The following is a 23,126-nucleotide window of genomic DNA, read 5'->3' as shown; positions in this document are numbered from 1 at the left end:
AAAGTCAGCTGGAAAGCGCCACTGCCACACTTGATGACAATCTAGACGGCGGAAGGCAGAGTGCAGGTTACTTTCTACAGGTTTTGAATTTGGGTGATGATGACTTAGTGACGGACGTCGCCTCGAAGGGGAGTCCTCGTCCAAAGGGGTTTTGTTGGGGAAGGCTCCCGGTCAGCTTGCTGCTCCAATTGTCTTTGACTTTGGCGTTCACAGTGAATTTCTTGGTGCCAAAGTCGACGTTCAGGTGCAGCGCATTGTTGTCCGTCTCTTGAAACTGAAAATACCTGTGTTGTGCTTGACGTGGAAAACTAGAACAGGACGTGCGTGACGTCATTCCAAAGCCCGGACAGGCCTTTAAAGACAAGCAAAAAATAAAAATAAAAACAGTAAACAGGCTTTGAAAGTGTAGGCGTTGGATAGTGAAAGCATCTCAGTGGGTACGTGAGAGTTTGAAATACAATTTAAAAGTAGCATCCAGGCAATGAAAGATTGAAAAAAAGAAAAAAGATCTTGGTGACAAAAGTTCATCAAATTGTTACTCTGAAACATTTCCAGGCATGTGCTACATGAAATGTTTTTATACGTTCCCAATTAGTCATAATGACAAACACTTCAAAGTGAAGTTCAAGCTTTCTTTGCAGTCCCTTCTTAAGAACGGTCTTGTACGTCTGTCTTAAGCTTTCCTTATCTCATCTTATTAACTTTAACAAATCTGCACCTTCATTCAAATGATGTCAATTTAAGTAGCCACAAAACCCCAGGGCTGAGGAGTCAGAGATCAGGGGTCACATTTGAATGTAGGTAGGACTGAAAGTGCCCAAATCGACAGATAAATATTTCAGTTAATATGTTATTAATCAAGGGTGGCTCGGTGGAGCACTGGTTTGCACGTCCGCCTCACAGGGTGCGGGTTCGATTCCACCTCCGGCCCTCCCTGTGTGGTGGTTCTCCCCGTGCACCCAAAGCAACAAGATTCTAGATAGTATGCGGAGCTGCCAGCTACAAACCAAGTGAAAGAGCCTAGGTAGGCATTTATTTGGTTCAAACCCATTTATAGTTAGTTAGTTGAAAGATTGGATGTTTAAATCATTACTTCAAAAACACAAGGGGGCGACTCTGCCTAGCCTGTGTGATAATGTGTGACCTTATAGTCTTAAGTGAGAGCAACTCCTACGTATACGCAAAGAGTGTCATAAACAAGGGAAAGCCAATAAAGTAAGAGAAAGGTTACAGCGATACAACAGCAGAGCTCAAGCTACCTAGCTAATCACAAGTGCCAAAGAGGCCTATTCTAATTGTGTTTACATTTGCAACAGCCTCATCATTGTGATACTGACTCCATAGAGCATGACTCATTTCAACCACTAAACGCCGCCAAAGTTCAATGAAAGATTTACAGGAAAGGGTATGGTATGGCATCGTCAAATGCGGCCTGACCCTTCTCTGACATTTTTGCACCTATGGCCAGTCAGGAAGTACGTGTGCCGTCATGAACAGTCATACAGACACGACTTCACACTTCTCACCCCCCCTCGCATCATGGCTCTTCCTTTTTATGTGAAGTTCACACTTGTTTTCCGACAACTACAGACTTCCAACTCTAATCTTCACAGACAAAGACTTAAGACTCTTAAACCACAAAAGCATTCATCAAGAGGAAAAAAATCAAATCTAATCGTTATCAAACACGGACACATGATTGAAAATGGCCTCCAAAAGGCCATCTTCGCGGCAGCCAACTTGACATCATTCGTTAGCAGACAACTTTTTGGATTTCCTTATAAAAAACATATTGTGTTCACGTCGATGTCCCGCATGGATTCCAGCGCGTCTGTAAATGTTTCAGCCATGTCGACCTTACGCCGTTCCCATCGGCTGTGTTCACTCCCACAATGGCGCAAACACCGATTTCCACCTACGTGTGTCAACCACAAGAAAGAAAATCTCACCCATGAGGAAGGGGATTAGATTCTTCCGATACTTTTGGAGGAGAATGTGAGCAGAATGAACATGTAATCAAAAAAAAAAAAAGATCCAATTCAACACAAACGGTTTATGATTTGTTGTCGAAGTGACGAGCATACTATTTGTAATTCTATAAAGTTCACAAAGACAATTCAATTTAAGAACATAAAGCATACTGGAAATTTTTAGTGGACAGAGTGGGTTGAGCTGACACATAAAACCACTAATGAAGATGTCTGTGAAATAGCCTCCTCCCCTTTGGTGTGAATCGATTTCCGTAAAAAAAGAAATGTTTGATGCCGTCTCGATGGAGTGCTGTTCACTTGCTGAGTGTCAAAATGTGGACGCCGCTTCAACTGCTGATTCTACTGATCCCATATGGAGGCAAGTCCAAGCTCAAGGACAATGGAGTCGCGTGTACAGTATACATCACTCTTTTTAACATCTCTACTTTTTTTTTTCTACTCAGGATGTCTTGGTGATCCGGACTTTACGACAAAGACGTTGGCAGTTGGACAGAATTTCTCGCTGGATTGTACCTATAAAGCGGAAACTATAAATGCTGTTTATTGGATCAGACTTGTTTCTGGAACTTTTCCTGAAATTTTATTTGGATCGTCATTTACATCTGAAAATGGGTTAGTAAAACATGGAGATCGTCTCACAGCCAAAAAAGAGTCTGGAAATTTGGTTCTGCAAATTAGTAAAGTGCAGAAAAGTGATATTGCAATATACTACTGCTTGAGAGTGGGTTACCAAGTGCAGTTTTTGAGTGGAACATTTCTTCATGTCAGAGGTAAAGTAAGTACTTTGTAAGATGGTTTTGGAAGAAAAATCTAATGGTGCGATTCTTACATTTCTTTTCATAGATAATGAGACTGACATTCAAAACTCGAGGTCTGATGAGAGCCGACCAGGACCGTTCGAGAGCTCACAGTGCTCCGTCCTGCAGCCCGTCCGTGGCAATGAAAGTTGTACTGATGGACACAAAGTTTACTGGTTCAGTCCTGGAACTAACGGCGTACTTGCCAGCTTCGTTTATGCTCATGAGCAGTGTGAAAAGGTCAGAAACGACTCGATACAGAAATGCGTTTACGCTGTTTCGAAAAACGTCAGCTCTTCTGATGCCCGAACGGACTTTTGTGCTGTGGCCACCTGTGGAGAGATTTTTATAGGAAAGGCAACAAATAAAGGTAAATATTTCATTTTCGGTGGTATCAATTGTGTGCTTCTATGTGTAAATGATGATTATTTCTTCCTTAGATCGTCCAGCTCAAAATGCCAGCGGCTGTGATACATATCTGTATGTTGTCTACGTCTTGGGTGCTGCTTTGGTCTTATGCGTCATCTTTTTAGCCATCCTCATCGAAAAGAGAATGACACAAAAATGCTTTGGCTGCAGAGGTAAGAGATTCTCAGCATTATTAATTTTGAGGGCTTCTCAAAGTTTTTACTTCTTAGCAAAGAGAATTCCTTCTCCAAATTTTTAATAGCAAATAAACCAGGTGTATCCTTAAATGCTACAGGAATTAAAAAGTTGACAATTTTTCATAAAACAAGTCATAATGTTACTATAACAAATTTAATCAAAGAAAAATGAGGTAATGTTATAAGAATATAGCAGAGTTTAAAAAAAAAAAAAAAGGCTACCAACGTATCAAGTAAGTCATACTTTAACAAGTGAACTTTAAAAATTTAAGTTTGGCACAATCTTAATACATATTTTATTCTAGATATTTTATTTTTCCAAGAAAAATAGGACTTTATTAACAAAAAATATGCCTTTTGTTCTAAAAACAACAGGCCTTTAATCCTGTAATAATAATTTCTCTTGTTCAAGTAAAAACTTCATTTTTGAGTTTTGAATTGTCCCAAAGGCACAAGGCACAGCAGACCAATTGTTTTGTGGGTGTGTCTGTGACCATACGCGAGAAGAAAATATTACAGCAGAATTTATTGCATTATTTTCTGGGGACCTCCAAGCTACGGCTCGCTAATGATTGCTTTGATGCATTTTTTCTCCCGATCGTTTAGCTTGTTCGCAAACCCATGAAGAAACGTCCAGTCATGTGAAGCAAGTAAGTAGAAAAAAAGAATTCAGCAGGTTTTCATCTTCTTTTCATGGCACATGCGTCTTGTTTTCTCAGAGAGACGAGGACTCCTTGGTTTATTCCGTGCCGAAAATCATCACCAGGAAAAGCGGTAAAGCGAGCCAGACAAATGCGAGAACCCCAGAGGAATTTTGTGTATATTCCCGTGTCCATGAGTAACCAAATGATCACGCTGTTGAATAAATTTGCAAAAGTTACTCAAGAAAAAAAACCTACCACGATTGTTTTAAAATATTCAAATGAATAAGGATGATCAAAAGATGTGTATTTACAGGCTTTAGTGTCCCATCACTGAGAATTATTCATTGTTTATTTTTTCCAACATGTACGGGGTGATGTTTATGTGGCGCTCGCCACCACATCCAATAAATATGCCCTGAAATGCATATGTAGTGTTGTTATCATTTCACAATGCTTCTTTCACTCGGGGTGAAGGCAAAGTGAAGCCGTAGTTTTGTGCCTTGCTTCGGCTTGAAGATTTGTCAACCACAAGAAGGCTTTGACTTTCCATGCGACAACTGTGGCAGGAGGCCTCAACTGTTTGAAAGTGAGTAAACAAGTAGGTGTGTGTGTGTGTGTTGTGTGATTTTTGGTTCGGGTGCCTGAAAGGTGTGTGTCTGGGATAGATGGAAATTCTATCTTCATAGTCATAGAGGCCAATTTAAAGCCTGTTAAAGATATTTTCTTTTAAAAGGAATGAAAACAAAAACAATCAACAACCACCGTGTTGGTAAAAAAAAAAAAAAAAGAAAAAAGAAGTCCGTAACTTAACAATAAATTGTGAAGTGAATTTAGCGAGCCCATTCAACTCTTAAGGTGTTGATGTTATGACCATTCATCACATAATATAAAGAGTCTGAACAATGAAAATCTCTGGAATCATCACATTTTTTTTGTTGAGTTCTTTTTTTCAGGGCCATCGATGGTGTTATGTGACGCTCCGTGAAAATGGGTCACTAGTAGAAAAAATGCAGCGGAAGCCAATTTTCTGCATTTCAGTGTCACGAAAGTTTGCAACCAGTCTTCATGACTGTGTGGATCGACAACACTCGGGTCGGCCTCGCTTTCACAATGACCGCCGGACTAACTGCACTCGTGCTTCTCAGCGCGCCATGTGAGTGCAGCATTGGTAACCTTACTTATGTAATCTCAAAATCAGATTTGAAGAATAATTGTTTCCATTTTACTTTCCCAGCTCTGATTCAAGCGCTGGAGCCAGTGTCTTTGGTCAGTGTGGAAGTTGGTCTTAACGTGACCTTTGCATGCTCACGCACCGAGAATACGGGAGACATATTTTACTGGTTCAAGATAAAAGTCGGTTACGTGATCGAAACCATCGTGGAGGGCTACTTTGGAGAACTAATCCTTCGAAGTCACTTTCAGAACGGCAGATTCACAAGTTGGCACACGGGCGATGTTTACTTTTTAAACATCGCCAATGTCAACAAAGAGGACGAAGCCACGTACACTTGCCAAGCTGGGACCTCGTACAGCATGCGCTTCATTGGCAGTACACATTTGCTTGTGAAAGGTAAAGAATTTGATGTTGCGCATATTTCCCGGTGGTGAAAAAGTACGAGCCCCGATGGCGTCATCACACGTCAATCGACTGAGTCGGAGCATTTTGGAAAACAATATTCTCTTTTTCTTCGGTCACTCTTTTCACACTGCACTTGAGCACGTGGCTCATTGAAGGTTTGGGAGTTCATGTGAAGGTCGGGAGCAAAGGTTGATTTATTTTTGGGTCAGGGTTTGTTTAAGGTCAGCCAAAAGCCAAAAATATAAACCGACTGAGTGCAGTGTGAAAAGAGCTTCATCTTCCCCATCAAAGGGTGACACTGGGACAATTTCTACTTCCCGTACGTTGCAGGTCCCATGCACGAGTCCTTCAACGTGAAGCAAATTCCGCAAGCCATGTCCGTCGAGGCGGGCCAGTCGGTGACGCTCCAGTGTTCCATTCTCTCAGAGAGCAAGGAGAACAACAGTCTGTGTCCGGGTGAATGCAGCGTGTACTGGTTCAAATCCGGATCACAAGACTCCTCCTCGCACATCATTTACACCGAGGCAGATGATGAAAAGGCACAAGGGAGCTGTGTCTACCATCTGTTCAAACTCATCCAGAACTCGTCCGATAGTGGGACGTACCACTGCGCGGTGGCAACATGTGGGCAGATCCTGTTTGGCCAAGGAACTCATGTGGAGATACGTATGTATTTTAAATTGGAAATTAGCACGCAATGCCACCGACTCCAACATCTTAAAGAACATCTAGGCAACAAGTGGTTCTCCCAAAAGTAGAGTTTGTTCCAGACCTAAAAATAGTGTGCAGCTGAGATTTGATAATAAAGTAATAATTTTATCTTCTTAATCACCTGCCCACTACCTCAACCTAAATAGGTGTCTTAGTAGACACTGATATGATGGACAAGTTCCTCTCTTTTGTTTCACAGAACAGGTTGGGCCTTGCTACTTCCTGTTGCGGTCTGACTTTGCAACACCATCTTAGGGTCATACATGTTCACTCAAAACAAAATGTCAGCAAGTACAGAACCCAAGCATCTTGGAAATGACCTAAAAAGAGCTACTCACTCAAATTTTAGGTTATTCAGCTTTCGGGTGAAATCTTCAAAATATATATAATAAATTATTAATTTATTTGTTTTAGTTTACATGAAATTAAAATGTTGGCTCACTCAGAGGCAGTGGTGGCACATCTCATGTGGTTTTGTGTGATTGTCTATTTCAGAACAAGATCTGAAACCAGTCGGCATCGTGCTCGGGACTCTGCTTGCCTCTTCCGTGATTGTGGTCGCTGTTGTCACAATCTAGTTTCCATGCATTTATTGTGAATTAAATCTTGACCTTTGGAACAAAACATGTACTGTCTTCATTCAGCTCACATTTGTTTTTGTTCTGTGCATTCTCATGAATGCAACAAATCTCTGCTCAAATCTCAGCAGAAGAACGCAGATCCAGTTTGACCCCACTTTCAATATATTTTTGTTGTTTGCTTCAAATTGAGCAGAGGAATGCATTATGAAAAATGAAATAACAGACAATGTTATTTTGCACCCAGCGATGTAATTTGTCCATATTTAAAATGTTTGTCATATCTGTTTTGGAAGTGTGTGGTCCTTTGTGACCCCCGCTAAAATGTTGTTTTCAGATCATATGACAAGCATTTTTTGGGGGAGGAAGCTAGGACTGGGACAAAAAAGTAATATCTTAAGCTGAAGACAACCAATACAAACACATTAACACAGGAAAGCATAAAAAAAAACAAACACAGAAACGCACGCACACACACTTCGAACTTCCTGCCACAGATGCTAAATGGAAAGTTGAAGGCTCGTCGTGGATGACGCTTGTAAATGAATAAAAAAAGAAAGCGTGACCTCATGAGACTTCGACTTCCAGTCCAAATGATTCCTTCAAGCACTACAGCATCATTGTTAAAATCAGAACAGAACTATTTACCGTTCATTTATTTCAAGATTAAAAATTGTATTGTTTGCAATGATAAGCGACAAAACATGTTGAAAAAAAAATGTTGTCATAATTTTCACATAAAGCACATTTTGAAGCTTTCATTGAGACTTTTATCTTCACTGCTGCTCGTGATGAAACCTGGTCATTATCATCAGTCATTGATTGACAAAAATTCAGATTTTTTTTTCTTAATATAGTAACTTGTCCAAAACTATTGCATTTATGATCTGAGGAATTGTAAACTATATTGTTTACTTATCATTAGATCCAACTGATCTCATTGACTGAATTTTAGTAAATATTTTCAACTCTTTGCTTTTAAATGTCTAAAATTATTTTGTTTGTGTTTTTTGTGTCTTGGTTTGTAAATGCCTTCAATTCTTTTTTTTGGGTTGATTATCTTTAAATGTATTTTTAGGGACGCGAAGTGCATTGAGTTACCTTGTGCATGAAATGCGCTACAAAATAAGGCTGCCTTGCCTTAAAACACATTTTCTAATTGAGAGCAATCACATGGTTGTTACTTTTGTTCATAAACACACCAAAAATGGTTCTTTCCTGACTGTGGAAAAAAATAAGATAAAAAAATAAAGGGTCTGGTATGCGAACGTTTTTGAGCATTGTATCATTTCTGTCTTATTAAGCTTCGCGAAGGCAGACGTCGGTATACGTGCTAAAATCCTCATTTTTTCTCACTTTCGTTTGGCTGGCTTTGCCACTTTTCCTGGCAACGATGGTCGGCGCGGAATAAACCAAAGTGTCCTCGGTTCTCTGAGAAAACAAGTCAGGCGTGTCAGAAGAAGAAGGTGGAAAGGGAGCAAACGTGGAGAAACTTTCGACTGACCTGCTGCGCTCCACTGCATGTTTCTTCACGAGTTTGCCGACAAGCTGAACATCGAAAAGAGAAAGTCTTTCAAATAGTGGTTCTTAAATAGGACTCACAAACCAGAGTTTTTTGGGTTCCATGACATAACTTGGAATATACTCTGCAGACTTAAATGTGTGTGTACATATACAAGACACGTCTAGATCTAAAAATGGTGGCAAAAAACTTTTGCATTTGGAGATTACATGTGCACATTCTCTTACCTTTGCAGTAACAACAGCCTTTTGTCATGAGCTTCCATATGAGGATTGCTGATATGATCCAGCTTAAGGCCACGGCAGAACCCAAGACAAAGATGACAGACCTTGGCATATCACATTTGCTGCCATCTGGATCATGAGGAATCCAAAAAAACCCCAGCAAAAATTACAATTCAAGCAATTTTCAGTTTTGAAACTTCACACTTGGCACTAATTAAGATGACATACCTTTAATGATGACTTTTGTTGCTTTTGCCATAAAAACGTGGCCACATGTGGCCACAGCACAAGAGTACGTTCCAGCGCTGACGTTGTTTGGGAAACTGTGAACGCATTCCTGCATGGAGCCCTTTGCAACTTTCTTACATTCGTCATGAGCGTAAATGAAGTTGGGATTCGAATCTTCTGGTCCAGCCCTGAGCCAATAAACGTTGTGCCCATCTGCGCACGTTTTACTCCCAGAGCGAGAGACGACCGAGCAGCGCGAGGTCATAGATGGTCCCGGATGGATCTCGTCAGACAGCAAGTCATGAGTGACAGCAAAGACAGAGGTTTTTGCTTCTGGAAAATCTGAAAAACAGAACTCACCTTTAAATATAGTGTCTGGAAATTTTTCAAAGCCCAATGACATATTGTCAATTTGTCAAAATTACCTTTGACCTGCAGAAATATTCCTTTCAAAAAGATCACATCATGGATCCACGGTGTCCATTTGAAACAGTAGTAGAGCGCTGTGTCACTTTTTTGCACCTGACTAATTTGCAGAACAAACTTCCCTGGCTCTTGCTTGACTGTGACACGACGTCCACTCTTTGACGACTCCTGTCTTGTGAAATCACCGGGTGCGTTGTGACCTAAAAATTGAGGTAAAGTTCCAGAAACAAGTCGAATCCAAAAAAGAACTTCCCGCACAGTGGTGTCATCTCTGAGACATTCCAGAGAGGCATTTTGTCCAACCGCTGTCATCTCTGTCGTGAAGGTAGGACCACTTGTGCATCCTGAACAAAAGTAAACCAAAAACAAAGATGTTAACAAGAGCGATGAACATGACTATCCCCATTGTCCTTGAGCTTGGACTTGCCTCCGTATGGGATCAGCAGAATCAGCAGGTGAAGCGCCGTCTGCATTTTGATGTCGTTTCAGCAAGTGAGTGGCAGTCCCTGCACACAGCATCAAATGTTTATTGACTTGAATCGATTCACACCAAAGGGGAGGGGACAATTTCAAAGACATCTCATTGGTCGTTTCAGGCATCGACCCAACCCGACGGAAATGCGTCCACCAAAACGTTCCTGTATGTTTGCATTATTTTCTGACAGTTAAGCATCTGATTGAACGACACCCACATGCTCATTACTAAACCAATGGTTTATTTATTTATTCATCTCCTGGGTCGCTTATCATTACGAGGGTGGCGGGAGTGCTTATTGGCAAACTTAATATGTTTATTTTCCTGATGTTGCTCATCAGCATTGGGTGTTCGTTTGAGATCATAAGTAGACTTCATATTTGTCCAAATTAAACCTTTCCATCACTTTGGTGAAGAAAAATTGTGATCAATGAAATGTTTTCCAGCAAATTCCAGCTGGACCCTTTATTTTTTTCACCATCATTTGTCTTGATTTTTTTCCATTTGTGTTTTATTTTGAAAATCCACCAAAGTGACTAAATAAGCATGAAAGTACCGTTTAGGTTTTGTATTTAACAAATAAAATGACAAGTCCACTCAAAAAGTAACTGGCTTATATGAGAAGTGTGGAGATATGGAAACTATTTGTGTATGAGCGTTTATGATGCAACGCGTATTTCCAGACAAGCTGCAGGTACAAAAATGTCACAGTGTGGTCTGACTGCATCGCATTATCAAATACATGTTGCTGTGTACCCACTTGTGATGACAAGTTAGCACCTAGCTGGGCTGCCTCCACAAGCCAAAAGCGTGAAAGCCTTGCGAGGTTCCGCTTGGTTAAGTCTGGGATGTATGTGTTTAATACACACTACACCAGGGGTGTCAAACTTATTTGTGCCGTGGGCTGCATCGTCAGTCATCAATGAACGCTATAGCAAACGCAAAATATTTTCATTTCTTTTTCTTCAGATGACACATTTTTTGTATTGTGCCTTTGTCATAGTCCGTCACATAGTCTTTGTTATCGGTAAGCTTTTAAAACTTGGTACAAAGAAGCTGATTTGCGTGTGATGAAGTATTTCGCTTTGCACAAACTCTGTTGATGAAGCAAACCTTCACAACGCCATAAACACGCATGCATCAGTGTTTATTACAATTACCGTAATTTCCGGACTATAAGCCGCACCGGACTATAAGCCGCACCAGCTAAAATTCTGGGATATTTTAGTTTTTTTTTCTTACATAAGCCGCACCGGACTATAAGCCGCACGTACACGAGTTTTTTTTTACAAAGAAAGACAGTACACAGAAAGCCTTTTTAAAGTTTAATAACATAATTTAACATGTCTTTCTAAACATTGCCTGCGACGCAACAGTAGTACCGCAGCAACACAGAAGTGTGCACTGTTTTGTGTAATCTCTGAGTCACATGGCAGAGTAAGAGAAAGGGTATAGAGCCCTTTGACGCAGGTCACCTAGCGTGCATTCCTACAGTCACAAGCAACACAGCCAGAATAAGCAGCAGCCATAGTAGTGTTTCAAAATAGTATTTTTGTTGTTGTTTTTTCTTCAAGATACCGCACAACAGTGGTCCACAGCCTTTTTACGAGTGTATAAAAGTGATCAAGTCATCACAAAAATCACGAAAAAAAACATTATATAAGCCGCACCTGACTATAAGCCGCAGGGTTCAAAATTTTGTGAAAAAGTCGCGGCTTATAGTCCGGAAATTACGGTATCTGTCCTGAACTCGTTTGTGCTTTGGATTGAAGAGGATGGCGGCCATGTCAGCTGATGGTCTTGGCCAGTCTAAATTTTCTACAAAATCATCCTCCTTTGTCACTTTGTTTTAGGTCATTATCTAGTTGCACGATGAAGGTCCTCAGCTTGGTTGCTTCTTTTGTTTCTCAGTGGCAGATGGATAACATTAGCTGGAGTATGTGATGCAACACGCATTTCCTGACTGATTGCCTCTTATTTCCTGTCAACAGTTCCGTTGAACACTGCTCTGAGTTGTTGGTCAAAGGCCTACCGCAGGCCAAAGACACAATGTGAAAGTCAGAAGTTTATGTCACAGTATTTGAACAACAATGAACATCATCAAAGACACTACTCATCCTGCACACAGACTGTTCTCCCTTCTACCATCAGGGAAGCGGTACCGCAACCTGCGGTCCCGCACAAGCAGACTGAGTAACAGCTTCTTTCCTCAAGCCATCAGACTCATGAACACACTGAGGAAAACCACTTGAACATTCCAAAGTCACCATGCCACTTGGCACTTTACTCTTGCACCTTATATACAGATTTACACTTTTTCACTTTACTTCTATGACCACTGATTGTACTTCTGCTGCTGTGTATGTATGTGTGTGTGTGTGGGGGGGGGGGGGGGGGTGTGTTATGTCTGTATTATGTCAATACTCTTATTACACACCGTGTGTGTGTGTGTGCGTGTGTGTGAATGTGAGAGAGAGTATTTTATTGTATAGTATTGCACATGTTTTATCAGCATGTTAGTGTTTGAATGACTGCAATGTGTAAGTGTGCATTGTCTGTGTTTATGTTGTGAATGAATATGTCAGAGAAAGAATTGTAAATTCAGTATGAGTAAGTTAGCTGTGTGTGTGTGTGTGTTGTGTGTGTTGTGCGTATGTGTGTGTGTGAAAGAAAAAGATTTATGTCAATGTCTTATTTAAATGTTTTTAGTTAAACTGCACATTGGAGACTGGTCAAACGCAATTTCAAACTTCTGTGGTAACCCTGTTACATAGGATTTTTGACAATAAAGTAAACTTGAACTTGAACTTGTACATCGTTCCTTCTGAACATCGAAGACAGTTACAGGTAGGAAGGTAAAAGAAGCTTCCAGTTTTTCAATGATCCACAACTGCTTACAGCAGCAATGCATTTTAGTCCGAACGCAAAATACAGTTCAGGTTCCACATCAATTTTTCTTCTTCTAAAATGACTCACTGTGAATGGGAGGACGAATGGCTGTTTGTCTGTGTGCGCGCTATGTTTGTCTGGAGGACAGTTAGGGGAGTATCCCGCCTCTTGCTCAGGGTCAGCTAAAATGGATGTAAAGAAAATTGTGATTTCATATGGATCCAATTTTGACAATGAGACAGATATTGATATTTGTTGTGCTTTTACATACAGTTGCTTTGAATTTCTGCAGCACCTTTGGTAGGATCCTGGGATGCTTAATAAATATGTGCAAATAATAAATGTTTTTTATATTCATAGAAAATGCATTTGTGTACAATTTGTATAGGATCCTTGGATGATTAATATATGCAAATAATAAAAATATTATAGATTTTACATTTGTACAAAATGAAATATCCCCCCAATGATGACATACATGGATGATTAAATGTCCTGTTGTTTTCCAAACGCGCTGATGAAAAATTATTTTTTCATAAAATATGAATACAATAATAGTATTTTTTCCCAGGAATTTTATTCACGTTGCATTATATTTTTCAGTGCAAGATTCAACTAAGAACTTTTCAGCATCAAGTAGTGACAATAGAAACATATTTTTGTCAGCAGTATTGTTGCTAATTCGCATTTAGCTAGTGAGCTAGCTTTTAGCACGTACGGTGCAAGTCATGAGCGAAGCCTTGGTGTGTGCTGCATCTAGCGCAGGGGTGGGCAAACTTTTTGACTTGCGGGCCGCATTGGGTTCTAAATTTTGACCGGGGGGCCGAACCAGGAGCAGATGGATGTAGTGTTTGTGTGAAGTAATATAAACGACCTGTAAAGGTCATTGCATAAAAGGTTTTGGCCTTTAGTAGGTAGTAAAGCATGGATATTCAAAAAAAGTTTTTTGAAAACAAATGCATTTATTAACAGCATTAAAAAAAAAAAACATCCCTAAAAAACTGCTATCAGTGATTCTCATAAAAAAACATCTCGATCTAGATATATATAGATATATACATATACTATATGTTTAGGCATGGCTCAATTTTTTTCCAAGTCACAGGTGATGAGGGGAACCGCTTTAACATGTAGGACAGTAGCCTTCGAGGGCCCGAGTTTGACACTTTGAGTCAAAATGATGCCAAACAGCTTTTGCATTTGGAGACTTCCTGTGCACGTTCTCTTACCTTTGCAGTAAAAACAGCCTTCTGTCTTGATCTTGCATATGAGGAAGGTTGATATGATCCAGCTTAAGGCCACAGCAGAACCCAAGACAAAGATGACAGACCTTGGTATATCACTTTTGCTGCTATCTGGATCATGAGGAATACAAAAAACCCCAGCAAAAATTACAATTCAAGCAATTTTCAGTTTTGAAACTTCACACTTGGCACTAATTAAGATGACATACCTTTAATGATGGCTTTTGTTGCTTTTGCCATAAAAACGTGGCCACATGTGGCCACAGCACAAGAGTACGTTCCAGCGCTGACGTTGTTTGGGAAAGCTTGAACGCATTTCTGTATGGAGCCATTTGCAACCTTTTCACATTCGTCATGAGCGTAAATGAAGTGGGGATTTGAATCTTCTGGTCCAGCTCTGAGCCAATAAACGTTGTGCCCATCTGCGCACGTTTTACTCCCAGAGCGAGAGACGACCGAGCAGCGCGAGGTCATAGATGGTCCCGGATGGATCTCGTCAGACAGCAAGTCATGAGTGACATCAAAGACAGAGGTTTTTGCTTCTGGAAAATCTGAAAAACAGAACTCACCTTTAAATATAGTGTCTGGAAATTTTTCAAAGCCCAATGACATATTGTCAATTTGTCAAAATTACCTTTGACCTGCAGAAATATTCCTTTCAAAAAGATCACATCATGGATCCACGATGTCCATTTGAAACAGTAGTAGAGCGCTGTGTCACTTTTTTGCACCTGACTAATTTGCAGAACAAACTTCCCTGGCTCTTGCTTGACTGTGACACGACGTCCACTCTTTGACGACTCCTGTCTTGTGAAATCACCGGGTGTGATGTGACCTAAAAATTCAGGAAAAGTTCCAGAAACAAGTCGAATCCAAAAAAGAACTTCCCGCACAGTGGTGTCATCTCTGAGACATTCCAGAGAGGCATTTTGTCCAACCGCTGTCATCTCTGTCGTGAAGGTAGGACCACTTGTGCATCCTGAACAAAAGTAAACCAAAAACAAAGATGTTAACAAGAGCGATGAACATGACTATCCCCATTGTCCTTGAGCTTGGACTTGCCTCCGTATGGGATCAGCAGAATCAGCAGATGAAGCGCCGTCTGCATTTTGATGTCGTTTCAGCAAGTGAGTGGCAGTCCCTGCACACAGCATCAAATGTTTATTGACTTGAATCGATTCACACCAAAGGGGAGGGGACAATTTCAAAGACATCTCATTGGTCGTTTCAGGCATCGACCCAACCCGACGGAAATGCGTCCACCAAAACGTTCCTGTATGTTTGCATTATTTTCTGACAGTTAAGCATCTGATTGAACGACACCCACATGCTCATTACTAAACCAATGGTTTATTTATTTATTCATCTCCTGGGTCGCTTATCATTACGAGGGTGGCGGGAGTGCTTATTGGCAAACTTAATATGTTTATTTTCCTGATGTTGCTCATCAGCATTGGGTGTTCGTTTGAGATCATAAGTGGACTTCATATTTGTCCAAATTAAACCTTTCCATCACTTTGGTGAAGAAAAATTGTGATCAATGAAATGTTTTCCAGCAAATTCCAGCTGGACACTTTATTTTTTTCACCATCATTTGTCTTGATTTTTTTTGCATTTGTGTTTTATTTTGAAAATCCACCAAAGTGACTAAATAAGCATGAAAGTACCGTTTAGGTTTTGTATTTAACAAATAAAATGACAAGTCCACTCAAAAAGTAACTGGCTTATATGAGAAGTGTGGAGATATGGAAACTATTTGTGTATGAGCGTTTATGATGCAACGCGTATTTCCAGACAAGCTGCAGGTACAAAAATGTCACAGTGTGGTCTGACTGCATCGCATTATCAAATACATGTTGCTGTGTACCCACTTGTGATGACAAGTTAGCACCTAGCTGGGCTGCCTCCACAAGCCAAAATCGTGAAAGCCTTGCGAGGTTCCGCTTGGTTAAGTCTGGGATGTATGTGTTTAATACACACTACACCAGGGGTGTCAAACTTATTTGTGCCGTGGGCTGCATCGTCAGTCATCAATGATGCCAACCCAAATAAATGGATGAATGTCTCATATTATATACAGTATAGGCAACACAACAAACTGATAAATGACTAGTTTTGAAATAAGAGACTAGTAAGAATGGTTTAAATTTTAAAATAGATGAATGTAACAAAAATGGCTAGAAGCGTCTCTATTTTTAAAAGTGAAGACATTTTGCAAATTTAGTATTGACACAAAGGCTATGCAGAATTTGTCTTTGCGGGCCAAATATAATTACACGGTGGGCCAAATTTGGCACGCGAACCAGAGTTTGACACCACTGCACTACTTGTTGAATGACTTTATGAGTGACTACTAAAGACGAATTTAAATTCTAATCTCAAGTCTGGATCATTTTACACGAATGGATTATTCGATGCGTGACTGACAGCAGGGCCGGACTGCCAATTGAGCACACCGGGTATTTGATTTTCAGGTTACACAAACTCAAGCCTTGTTGCTGTTGATGACGAGGAAAAGAACTCTGTAAAGGTTTTCATCCTGACTGAGTTTTCAATTTAAAGCAGGACTGAACACGCTGGCTTCACCCTAACTGAAATAAGTGGACACCTTTGTTGAAATCAGAATATGACATTTATTTCATGACTTCCTATTTTTTGTTGGTGCAGGATTAACATCAACGTAAGCATGTTGAAAAAGAACCACAACAGAAGCAATACATTGTTCTCATTTGCACATACAGCCTTAACATATTAAAAAAAAATTTAAATAAAGAAAATCCATTGTCATTAATCAATGGAATCTTTAAAATGAATGTGGTACTTTAAAGAATAGCTTGAGTCCATTTTCCACATCTTCCAATCCTTCTCACATTTGCAATCTCACTACCGTTGTAATACAGTTTTCTTGTCCTTGATGAAGCAATTTGTTTATTTAAAGATCACTGCAATAATTCTATTTTGATTGACGGAGGTTGTACAGTGTACAGTTTATTCCCAATATGCCAAATATGGTTCTGTGCGCTGTAAATTTCTGCAGTGCTTTTGAGATGTGAAATATCTTAATACAAACTTTACATTAATTTGATGTCGTTAGGTTTCGCGGAGGCAGACGTCCGTATACGTGCTAAAATCCTCATTTTTTCTCGCTCTCGTTTGGCTGGCTTTGCCACTTTTCCTGGGGACAATGGTCGGCGCGGAATACACCAAAGTATCCTCGGTTCTCTGAGAAAACAAGTCACTTGTGTCACAAGAAGAAGGTGGAAAGGGAGCAAACGTGCGGAGAGACTTTCGACTGACCTGCTGCACATCACTGCACGTTTCTTCACGAGTTTGCAGACAAGCTAAACATCCAACAGAGATAGTCTATCAAGCAATGGCGTCACGAGGACTCCCAAAATAACTTGTATTACATCTTTTCCATCTCCCAAAGTGCATGCCTACACTTTTCTTTTTCTTATTATTTTCTGATGGCATTGAGTGATACATTTGGCAACTATATTGGATTGGTCTTAAAATGAGGAAATGTTTGAAAACTAATGCACCCCCCCCAAATTGTGAGAACCCCAAAAGAAGCAGTGGAATTTCTCTCACCTATGCAGCAACAAAACGTTTTTGTCTTGACCTTGTATATGAGAAAAGCTGACAGGAAGGAGATTAAGGTCAAAGCAGCAGCCATGACGAAGATAACAGTCTTTAGGAAATCAGACTTGCTGGGGTCTGGATCATGGAAAAAAAAAAAAAAAAAACAGCAAACAATAATTTGAACTTTTTGAAATCCATGCTACTTGACAATTCTGAAATCAAAATATTTGATTTACCTTGCGTGTTGACCTTTGTTGCCTTCGCCATAAAAATGTGCCCACATGTGGCCACAGCACAGGAGTACGTTCCGGCGTCAACGTTGTTACGGAAAGCGTGAACGCATTTCTGCATGGAACCATTTGCAACTTTCTCACATTCGTCATGAGTGTAAATGAAGTGGGGATTTGAATCCTCTGGTCCAGCTCTGAGCCAATAAAAGTTGTGTCCATCCGCACACGTTTTATTACCAGAGCGAGAGACAAACGAGCACCGCGATCGGCTCTCGTTGAACTGCAAGTCATGAGTGACAGCAGTGACGGCTGTCTCTGCTTTTGGGTCGTCTGAAAAGCAAATTGACCTTTTAGTCTGTCATGTTAATTACCAAAGAACTGCCAAAAATGATTTAAATGATAAATTAGTGTCTAATTATTCTCAAAGCCAAATCACCTTACCTTTAACCTGTAAAAATACTCCATTCAAAAATGACATTTTATGAAACCACTTTGTCCATTTGAAACAGTAGTAGAGCGCCGTGTCGTTTTTTTGCACCCGACTAATTTGCAGAACAAACTTCCCTGGCTCTTGCTTGACTGTAATACGATGTCCACTCATTGATGTCCCAGTTTCGGGTCCTGGCATATCAAAGGATGGCATCTGACGTAAGATTTCTGGAAAGCTTCCAGAAGCAAGTCGAATCCAAGTAAGAGCAGCATCAAGTTCAGAGGGGTTGCGGGGACATTCCAGAGAGACACTTTGTCCAACTTCTTTAGTTTCTGTTGTGAAAGTGGGCTGACCCGTGTATCCTGCACGGAATAAAACAGAGAGTATGAGTGATGAACATGACTCCGTTGCCTTTGAGCTTGGACTTGCCTCCAAACGGGATCAGCAGGAGCAGCAGATGAAGCGTTGTCCGCATCTTGTTGTTCCACAAGTGCAGCAGTTTCTCCAGAGAGCTTCAAATGTTTAATGACTTGAAACTTAGAACACAAAAGAGGAGGGGACAATTTCCCAGACATCGCATTGGCCGTTTCAAGTGTCAACCCAAGCCGGCTCCTCTCAGTGAACGCTCTTCTGTACAAGACTTGCTATCTAGTTGCTGCGTCACGTTTGAGACTCTGACACTTTGAATAGCGCACATTCCTCGCTAACGATTTCAATATTTCAATGAATCAACTTGGAGCATGACCCCAGAAAACCTTAAATCAGTGTAGCACTGTGAAGGTCTGCTTCAGAAACAGTTTGTGTAAAGCAAAATAATTAATCACACACAAATCAGCTTCTTCATATCGAGTTTAAAAAGCTTAACTAAAAACAATGACTACGTGAGGAACTATGGCAAAGGGACAATACAAAAGTGTGTCATCTGAAGCAAAAGTAATATTTTGCCTTTGCTATCACGTTCACTCCAACCACAAACACGAATGCATCAGTATGTATTACAATCATGTGTCCTGAACTCGTTTGTGCTTTGGATTGAAGAGGATGGCAGCCATTCTGGAGACTAACCTACGCGTGCGTGCTCAATAGGGTTCAAGTCAGCTGACGATCTTGGCCATTCTAAAATCTTCAACATCATCCTCCTTTGTGATTTTGTTTTAGGTCATTATGTTGTTGCACGATAAAGGTTCTCAGTTTGGATGCTTCTTTTGTTTCTCAGTGGCAGATGGATGAGATTAGCATTTCCTGACTGACTGTCGGTGCAGAAATGTCAATGTGGTCAGACGACATCATCAAAGAGAACATATTGTTGTTTGGTTCCCACTTGTAGAGGTAATTCAGCGCTTTAGTGACAAAGTATTTTTACGATGCAAAATGAGACTAAAAGATGAACGCCGATATATTTGCTGGTTTAGTGTGCCCTCTCATTTCCTGTCAACGGTTCCCTTGAACACTGCTCAGCGTTGTTGGTCAAAGGCCCACCGCAGGCCAAATATACAAAATGTGAAAGCCAGACGTTTACGTCGTGCACGTTAAACTCACAGTATTTGTACATCCTTCCTTCTGAACATCGAAGACAGGTACGGGTGGGAAGGTAAATTTTCATTTTTTGATGATCCACAACCGCTTACAGCAGCAGTGTATCTCGGTCCTAACATAAAATGCCATACAGGTTCCACATAAATTTTTCGCTCGCTTTCTTGACTCGCTGTGAATGGAAAGACGAATGGCTGGAATCAGCGTGAACACAGCTGATATTTTTTGTGTTTTTACATACAGTTGCTTTGAATTTCTAAAGCACCTTTGGTAGGATCCTGGGATGCTTAATAAATATATGCAAATAATAAATAGTTTTTACATTGATACGAAATACATTTGTGTACAATTTGTGTAGGATCCTGGGATGATTAGCAAATATATGCAAATACTAAAAACATGATAGTTTTTACATTCATACAAAATAAAATATCCCCCCATAATAACATACATGGATGACGAATGTCTCATTTTTTTCCTAATGTTCTGATGATTTTTTTCCCATAAAATATGAATACAATAATCGTCTTTTTCTCAGACATTTAATTCTCGTTACATTATATTTTTCAGTTCAAGATTAGACTAACAAACTCTCAGCTGCAAGTAATGACAATAGAAACATACTGTTTTTTAAATAACAAATGAGTCAGCAGTATTATTGCAAATTCACAATTTGCTAGTGAGCTAGCTTTTAGCACATACCGGTGCAAGTCATGAGTGACTTACCATATACACATTCGTTTTTTTTTTAAATTGATGAAAATCGATTGTCATGAATCACTGGAATCTTTAAACTGAATGTGGTACTTCAGAAAAATAGCTTGAGTCCATTTTTTTTTTTTTAACATCTTCAATCCTCATCACATTTGCAATCTCACTACCATCGTAATCGTAGGTTGTCTTTGATGAAGCCATTTGTTTTTTTTTAAAATCACTGCAGTCATTCTATTTTGATTGACGGAGGTTGTACAGTGATATTTTAGTCCCATTATGCCTTGCACTGTAAACTTCTGCAGTACTTTTGAAATGTGAAAGATCTTAATACAAACTTTAAATACATTTGATCTCGTTAGGTTTCGCGGAGGCAGACGTCCGTATACGTGCTAAAATCCTCATTTTTTCTCGCTCTCGTTTGGCTGGCTTTGCCACTTTTCCTGGGGACAATGGTCGGCGCGGAATACACCAAAGTATCCTCGGTTCTCTGAGAAAACAAGTCACTTGTGTCACAAGAAGAAGGTGGAAAGGGAGCAAACGTGCGGAGAGACTTTCGACTGACCTGCTGCACACCACTGCACGTTTCTTCACGAGTTTGCAGACAAGCTAAACATCAAACAGAGATAGTCTATCAAGCAATGGCGTCATGAGGACTCCCAAAATAACTTGTATTACATCTTTTCCATCTCCCAAAGTGCATGCCTACACTTTTCTTTTTCTTATTATTTTCTGATGGCATTGAGTGATACATTTGGCAACTATATTGGATTGGTCTTAAAATGAGGAAATGTTTGAAAACTAATGCCCCCCCCCCCCAAATTGTGAGAACCCCAAAAGAAGCAGTGGAATTTCTCTCACCTATGCAGCAACAAAACGTTTTTGTCTTGACCTTGTATATGAGAAAAGCTGACAGGAAGGAGATTAAGGTCAAAGCAGCAGCCATGACGAAGATAACAGTCTTTAGGAAATCAGACTTGCTGGGGTCTGGATCATGGAAAAAAAAAAAAAAAACAGCAAACAATAATTTGAACTTTTTGAAATCCATGCTACTTGACAATTCTGAAATCAAAATATTTGATTTACCTTTTGTTATGACCTTTGTTGCCTTCGCCATAAAAATGTGCCCACATGTGGCCACAGCACAAGAGTAAGTTCCGGCGTCAACGGTGTTATGGAAAGCGTGAATGCATTTCTGCATGGAACCATTTGCAACTTTCTCACATTCGTCATGAGTGTAAATGAAGTGGGGATTTGAATCCTCTGGTCCAGCTCTGAGCCAATAAAAGTTGTGTCCATCCGCACACGTTTTGTTCCCAGAGCGAGAGAAAACAGAGCACCGCGATCGGCTTTCGTTGAACTGCAAGTCATGATTGACAGCAGTGACGGCTGTCTCTGCTTCTGGAACGTCTGAAATGCAAATTGACCTTTTAGTTTTTCAAACTAATCATCAAAGAACTGCTAAAAAAAGATTGAAATGACCAATTAGTGTCAAAATATTCTCAATGCCAAATCACACATTTCCATATTTACCTTTGACCAGTAGAAATATTCCATTCAAAAATGTCATTTTATGAAACCGTGATGGCAATTCGAAACAGTAGTAGAGCGCTGTGTCGATTTTTTGCACCTGACTAATTTGCAGAACAAACTTCCCTGGCTCTTGCTTGACTGTTATACGACGTCCACCCTTTGATGTCCTAGTTTCGGGTTCTGCCTTATCAAGGGGTGACATCTGACCTAAGATTTCTGGAAAGCTTCCAGAAGCAAGTCGAATCCAAATATGAAGAGCCTGAATTTCAGAGGAGTTGCGGGGACATTCCAGAGAGACACTTTGTCCAACTTTTTTGGTCTCTGTTGCGAAGGTGGGCTGACCCTTGTATCCTGCACATAACAAAACACAGAGTATGAGTGATGAACATGACTCCATTGCGTTTGAGCTTGGACTTGCCTCCAAACGGGATCAGCAGGAGCAGCAGATGAAGCGTCGTCCGCATTTCGTTGTTGTCCCAGCAAGTGCAGCAGTTCCTCCAGAGAGCTTCAAATGTTTAATGACTTGAAAGGTAGAACACCAAAGGGGAGGGGACAATTTCACAGACATCGCATTGGCCGTTTCAGGTGTCAACCCAAGCCGGCTCCTCTCAGTGAACGCTCTTCTGTACAAGACTTGCTCTTCTAGTCCCGTTTGAGACTCTGACACTTTGAATAGCGCACGGTTTCAATGTACCAATAAAACAACTTGGAGAAAACCCAAAATAGAGAAAACCTTAAATTAGTGTGGCGTTGTGAAGGTCTGCTTCATCAACAGAGTTTGTGCAAAGCGAAATAATTCATCACACGCAAATCAGCTTTTTTATACCAAGTTTTAAAAGCTTACCGATAACAAAGACTATGTGACGGACTATGACAAAGGCACAATACAAAAATGTGTCATCTGAAGAAAAAGAAATGAAAATATTTTGCGTTTGCTATAGCGTTCACTTTAACCACAAACACGCATGCATCAGTGTTTATTGCAATTATCGGTCCTGAACTCGTTTGAGCTTTGGATTGAAGAGGATGGCGGCCATGTTGGAGACTACCCTATTCATGCTTAATTGGGCTTAAGTCAGCTGATGGTCTTGGCCAGTCTAAATTTTCTACAACATCATCCTCCTTTGTCACTTTGTTTTAGGTCATTATCTAGTTGCACGATGAATGTCCTCAGCTTGGTTACTTCTTTTGTTT

The 23,126-nt window shown here is 40.3% G+C and overlaps 5 protein-coding genes across 10 annotated transcripts; 2 read left to right on the top strand and 3 right to left on the bottom strand.

Annotated features, from left to right (window-relative positions):
* The first annotated feature begins 2,232 nt into the window (after nt 1-2,232).
* Nucleotides 2,233-4,462, top strand: LOC125986548 (uncharacterized). Of its 3 annotated transcripts, XM_049750209.2 has the most exons (6): nt 2,233-2,349; nt 2,435-2,761; nt 2,835-3,158; nt 3,229-3,369; nt 4,000-4,043; nt 4,113-4,462. In XM_049750209.2, exons 1-6 carry the CDS (start codon nt 2,262-2,264, stop codon nt 4,233-4,235), a joined length of 1,047 nt encoding a protein of 348 aa, XP_049606166.1. In that variant the 5' UTR covers nt 2,233-2,261; the 3' UTR covers nt 4,236-4,462. The 3 variants fall into 3 exon arrangements, with proteins under 3 accessions (XP_049606166.1, XP_049606157.1, XP_049606150.1); XM_049750200.2 differs by having other exon boundaries at nt 3,238-3,369; nt 4,000-4,462; XM_049750193.2 differs by having other exon boundaries at nt 4,000-4,462.
* Nucleotides 4,463-4,604: 142 nt separating this feature from the next.
* Nucleotides 4,605-6,951, top strand: LOC125986728 (contactin-3-like). Of its 2 annotated transcripts, XM_049750589.2 has the most exons (4): nt 4,605-5,190; nt 5,272-5,607; nt 5,947-6,282; nt 6,823-6,951. In XM_049750589.2, the coding sequence occupies exons 1-4, from the start codon at nt 5,103-5,105 to the stop codon at nt 6,903-6,905; spliced, it is 843 nt and encodes a 280-aa protein (XP_049606546.1). In that variant the 5' UTR covers nt 4,605-5,102; the 3' UTR covers nt 6,906-6,951. The 2 variants fall into 2 exon arrangements, with proteins under 2 accessions (XP_049606546.1, XP_049606537.1); XM_049750580.2 differs by lacking the exon at nt 6,823-6,951 and having other exon boundaries at nt 5,947-6,811.
* A 186-nt stretch (nt 6,952-7,137) lies between these two features.
* Nucleotides 7,138-9,898, bottom strand: LOC125986627 (uncharacterized). The gene is made up of 6 exons (XM_049750400.2): nt 9,733-9,898; nt 9,305-9,649; nt 8,880-9,221; nt 8,655-8,780; nt 8,410-8,453; nt 7,138-8,336 (listed from the first exon to the last, which is right to left on the bottom strand). Exons 1-6 carry the CDS (start codon nt 9,776-9,778, stop codon nt 8,205-8,207), a joined length of 1,035 nt encoding a protein of 344 aa, XP_049606357.1. The 5' UTR covers nt 9,779-9,898; the 3' UTR covers nt 7,138-8,204.
* A 3,836-nt stretch (nt 9,899-13,734) lies between these two features.
* Nucleotides 13,735-15,734, bottom strand: LOC137840556 (uncharacterized). Its single transcript, XM_068651689.1, has 4 exons — nt 14,976-15,734; nt 14,548-14,892; nt 14,123-14,464; nt 13,735-14,024 (listed from the first exon to the last, which is right to left on the bottom strand). The coding sequence occupies exons 1-4, from the start codon at nt 15,019-15,021 to the stop codon at nt 13,753-13,755; spliced, it is 1,005 nt and encodes a 334-aa protein (XP_068507790.1). The 5' UTR covers nt 15,022-15,734; the 3' UTR covers nt 13,735-13,752.
* Nucleotides 15,735-15,867: 133 nt separating this feature from the next.
* On the bottom strand, nt 15,868-22,690 carry LOC125986669 (uncharacterized). 3 transcript variants are annotated; one of them, XM_068651687.1, is made up of 6 exons: nt 22,351-22,690; nt 21,933-22,283; nt 17,732-18,055; nt 17,505-17,630; nt 17,211-17,254; nt 15,868-17,135 (listed from the first exon to the last, which is right to left on the bottom strand). In XM_068651687.1, the coding sequence occupies exons 1-6, from the start codon at nt 22,394-22,396 to the stop codon at nt 17,004-17,006; spliced, it is 1,023 nt and encodes a 340-aa protein (XP_068507788.1). In that variant the 5' UTR covers nt 22,397-22,690; the 3' UTR covers nt 15,868-17,003. The 3 variants fall into 3 exon arrangements, with proteins under 3 accessions (XP_068507788.1, XP_049606421.1, XP_049606404.1); XM_049750464.2 differs by lacking the exons at nt 21,933-22,283; nt 22,351-22,690 and adding exons at nt 18,167-18,517; nt 18,585-19,224 and having other exon boundaries at nt 16,479-17,135; XM_049750447.2 differs by lacking the exons at nt 15,868-17,135; nt 17,211-17,254; nt 17,505-17,630; nt 17,732-18,055 and adding exons at nt 18,629-20,889; nt 20,965-21,008; nt 21,261-21,386; nt 21,486-21,809 and having other exon boundaries at nt 22,351-22,676.
* Between the last annotated feature and the right edge of the window lie 436 nt (nt 22,691-23,126).

The sequence above is a fragment of the Syngnathus scovelli genome, chromosome 1, assembly GCF_024217435.2.
Source record: "Syngnathus scovelli strain Florida chromosome 1, RoL_Ssco_1.2, whole genome shotgun sequence".
In the NCBI taxonomy this organism is placed as follows: Eukaryota; Metazoa; Chordata; class Actinopteri; order Syngnathiformes; family Syngnathidae; genus Syngnathus; species Syngnathus scovelli.
Note: the sequence above shows the minus strand (reverse complement) of the source record. Positions and strands in the feature narration are given on the sequence as shown.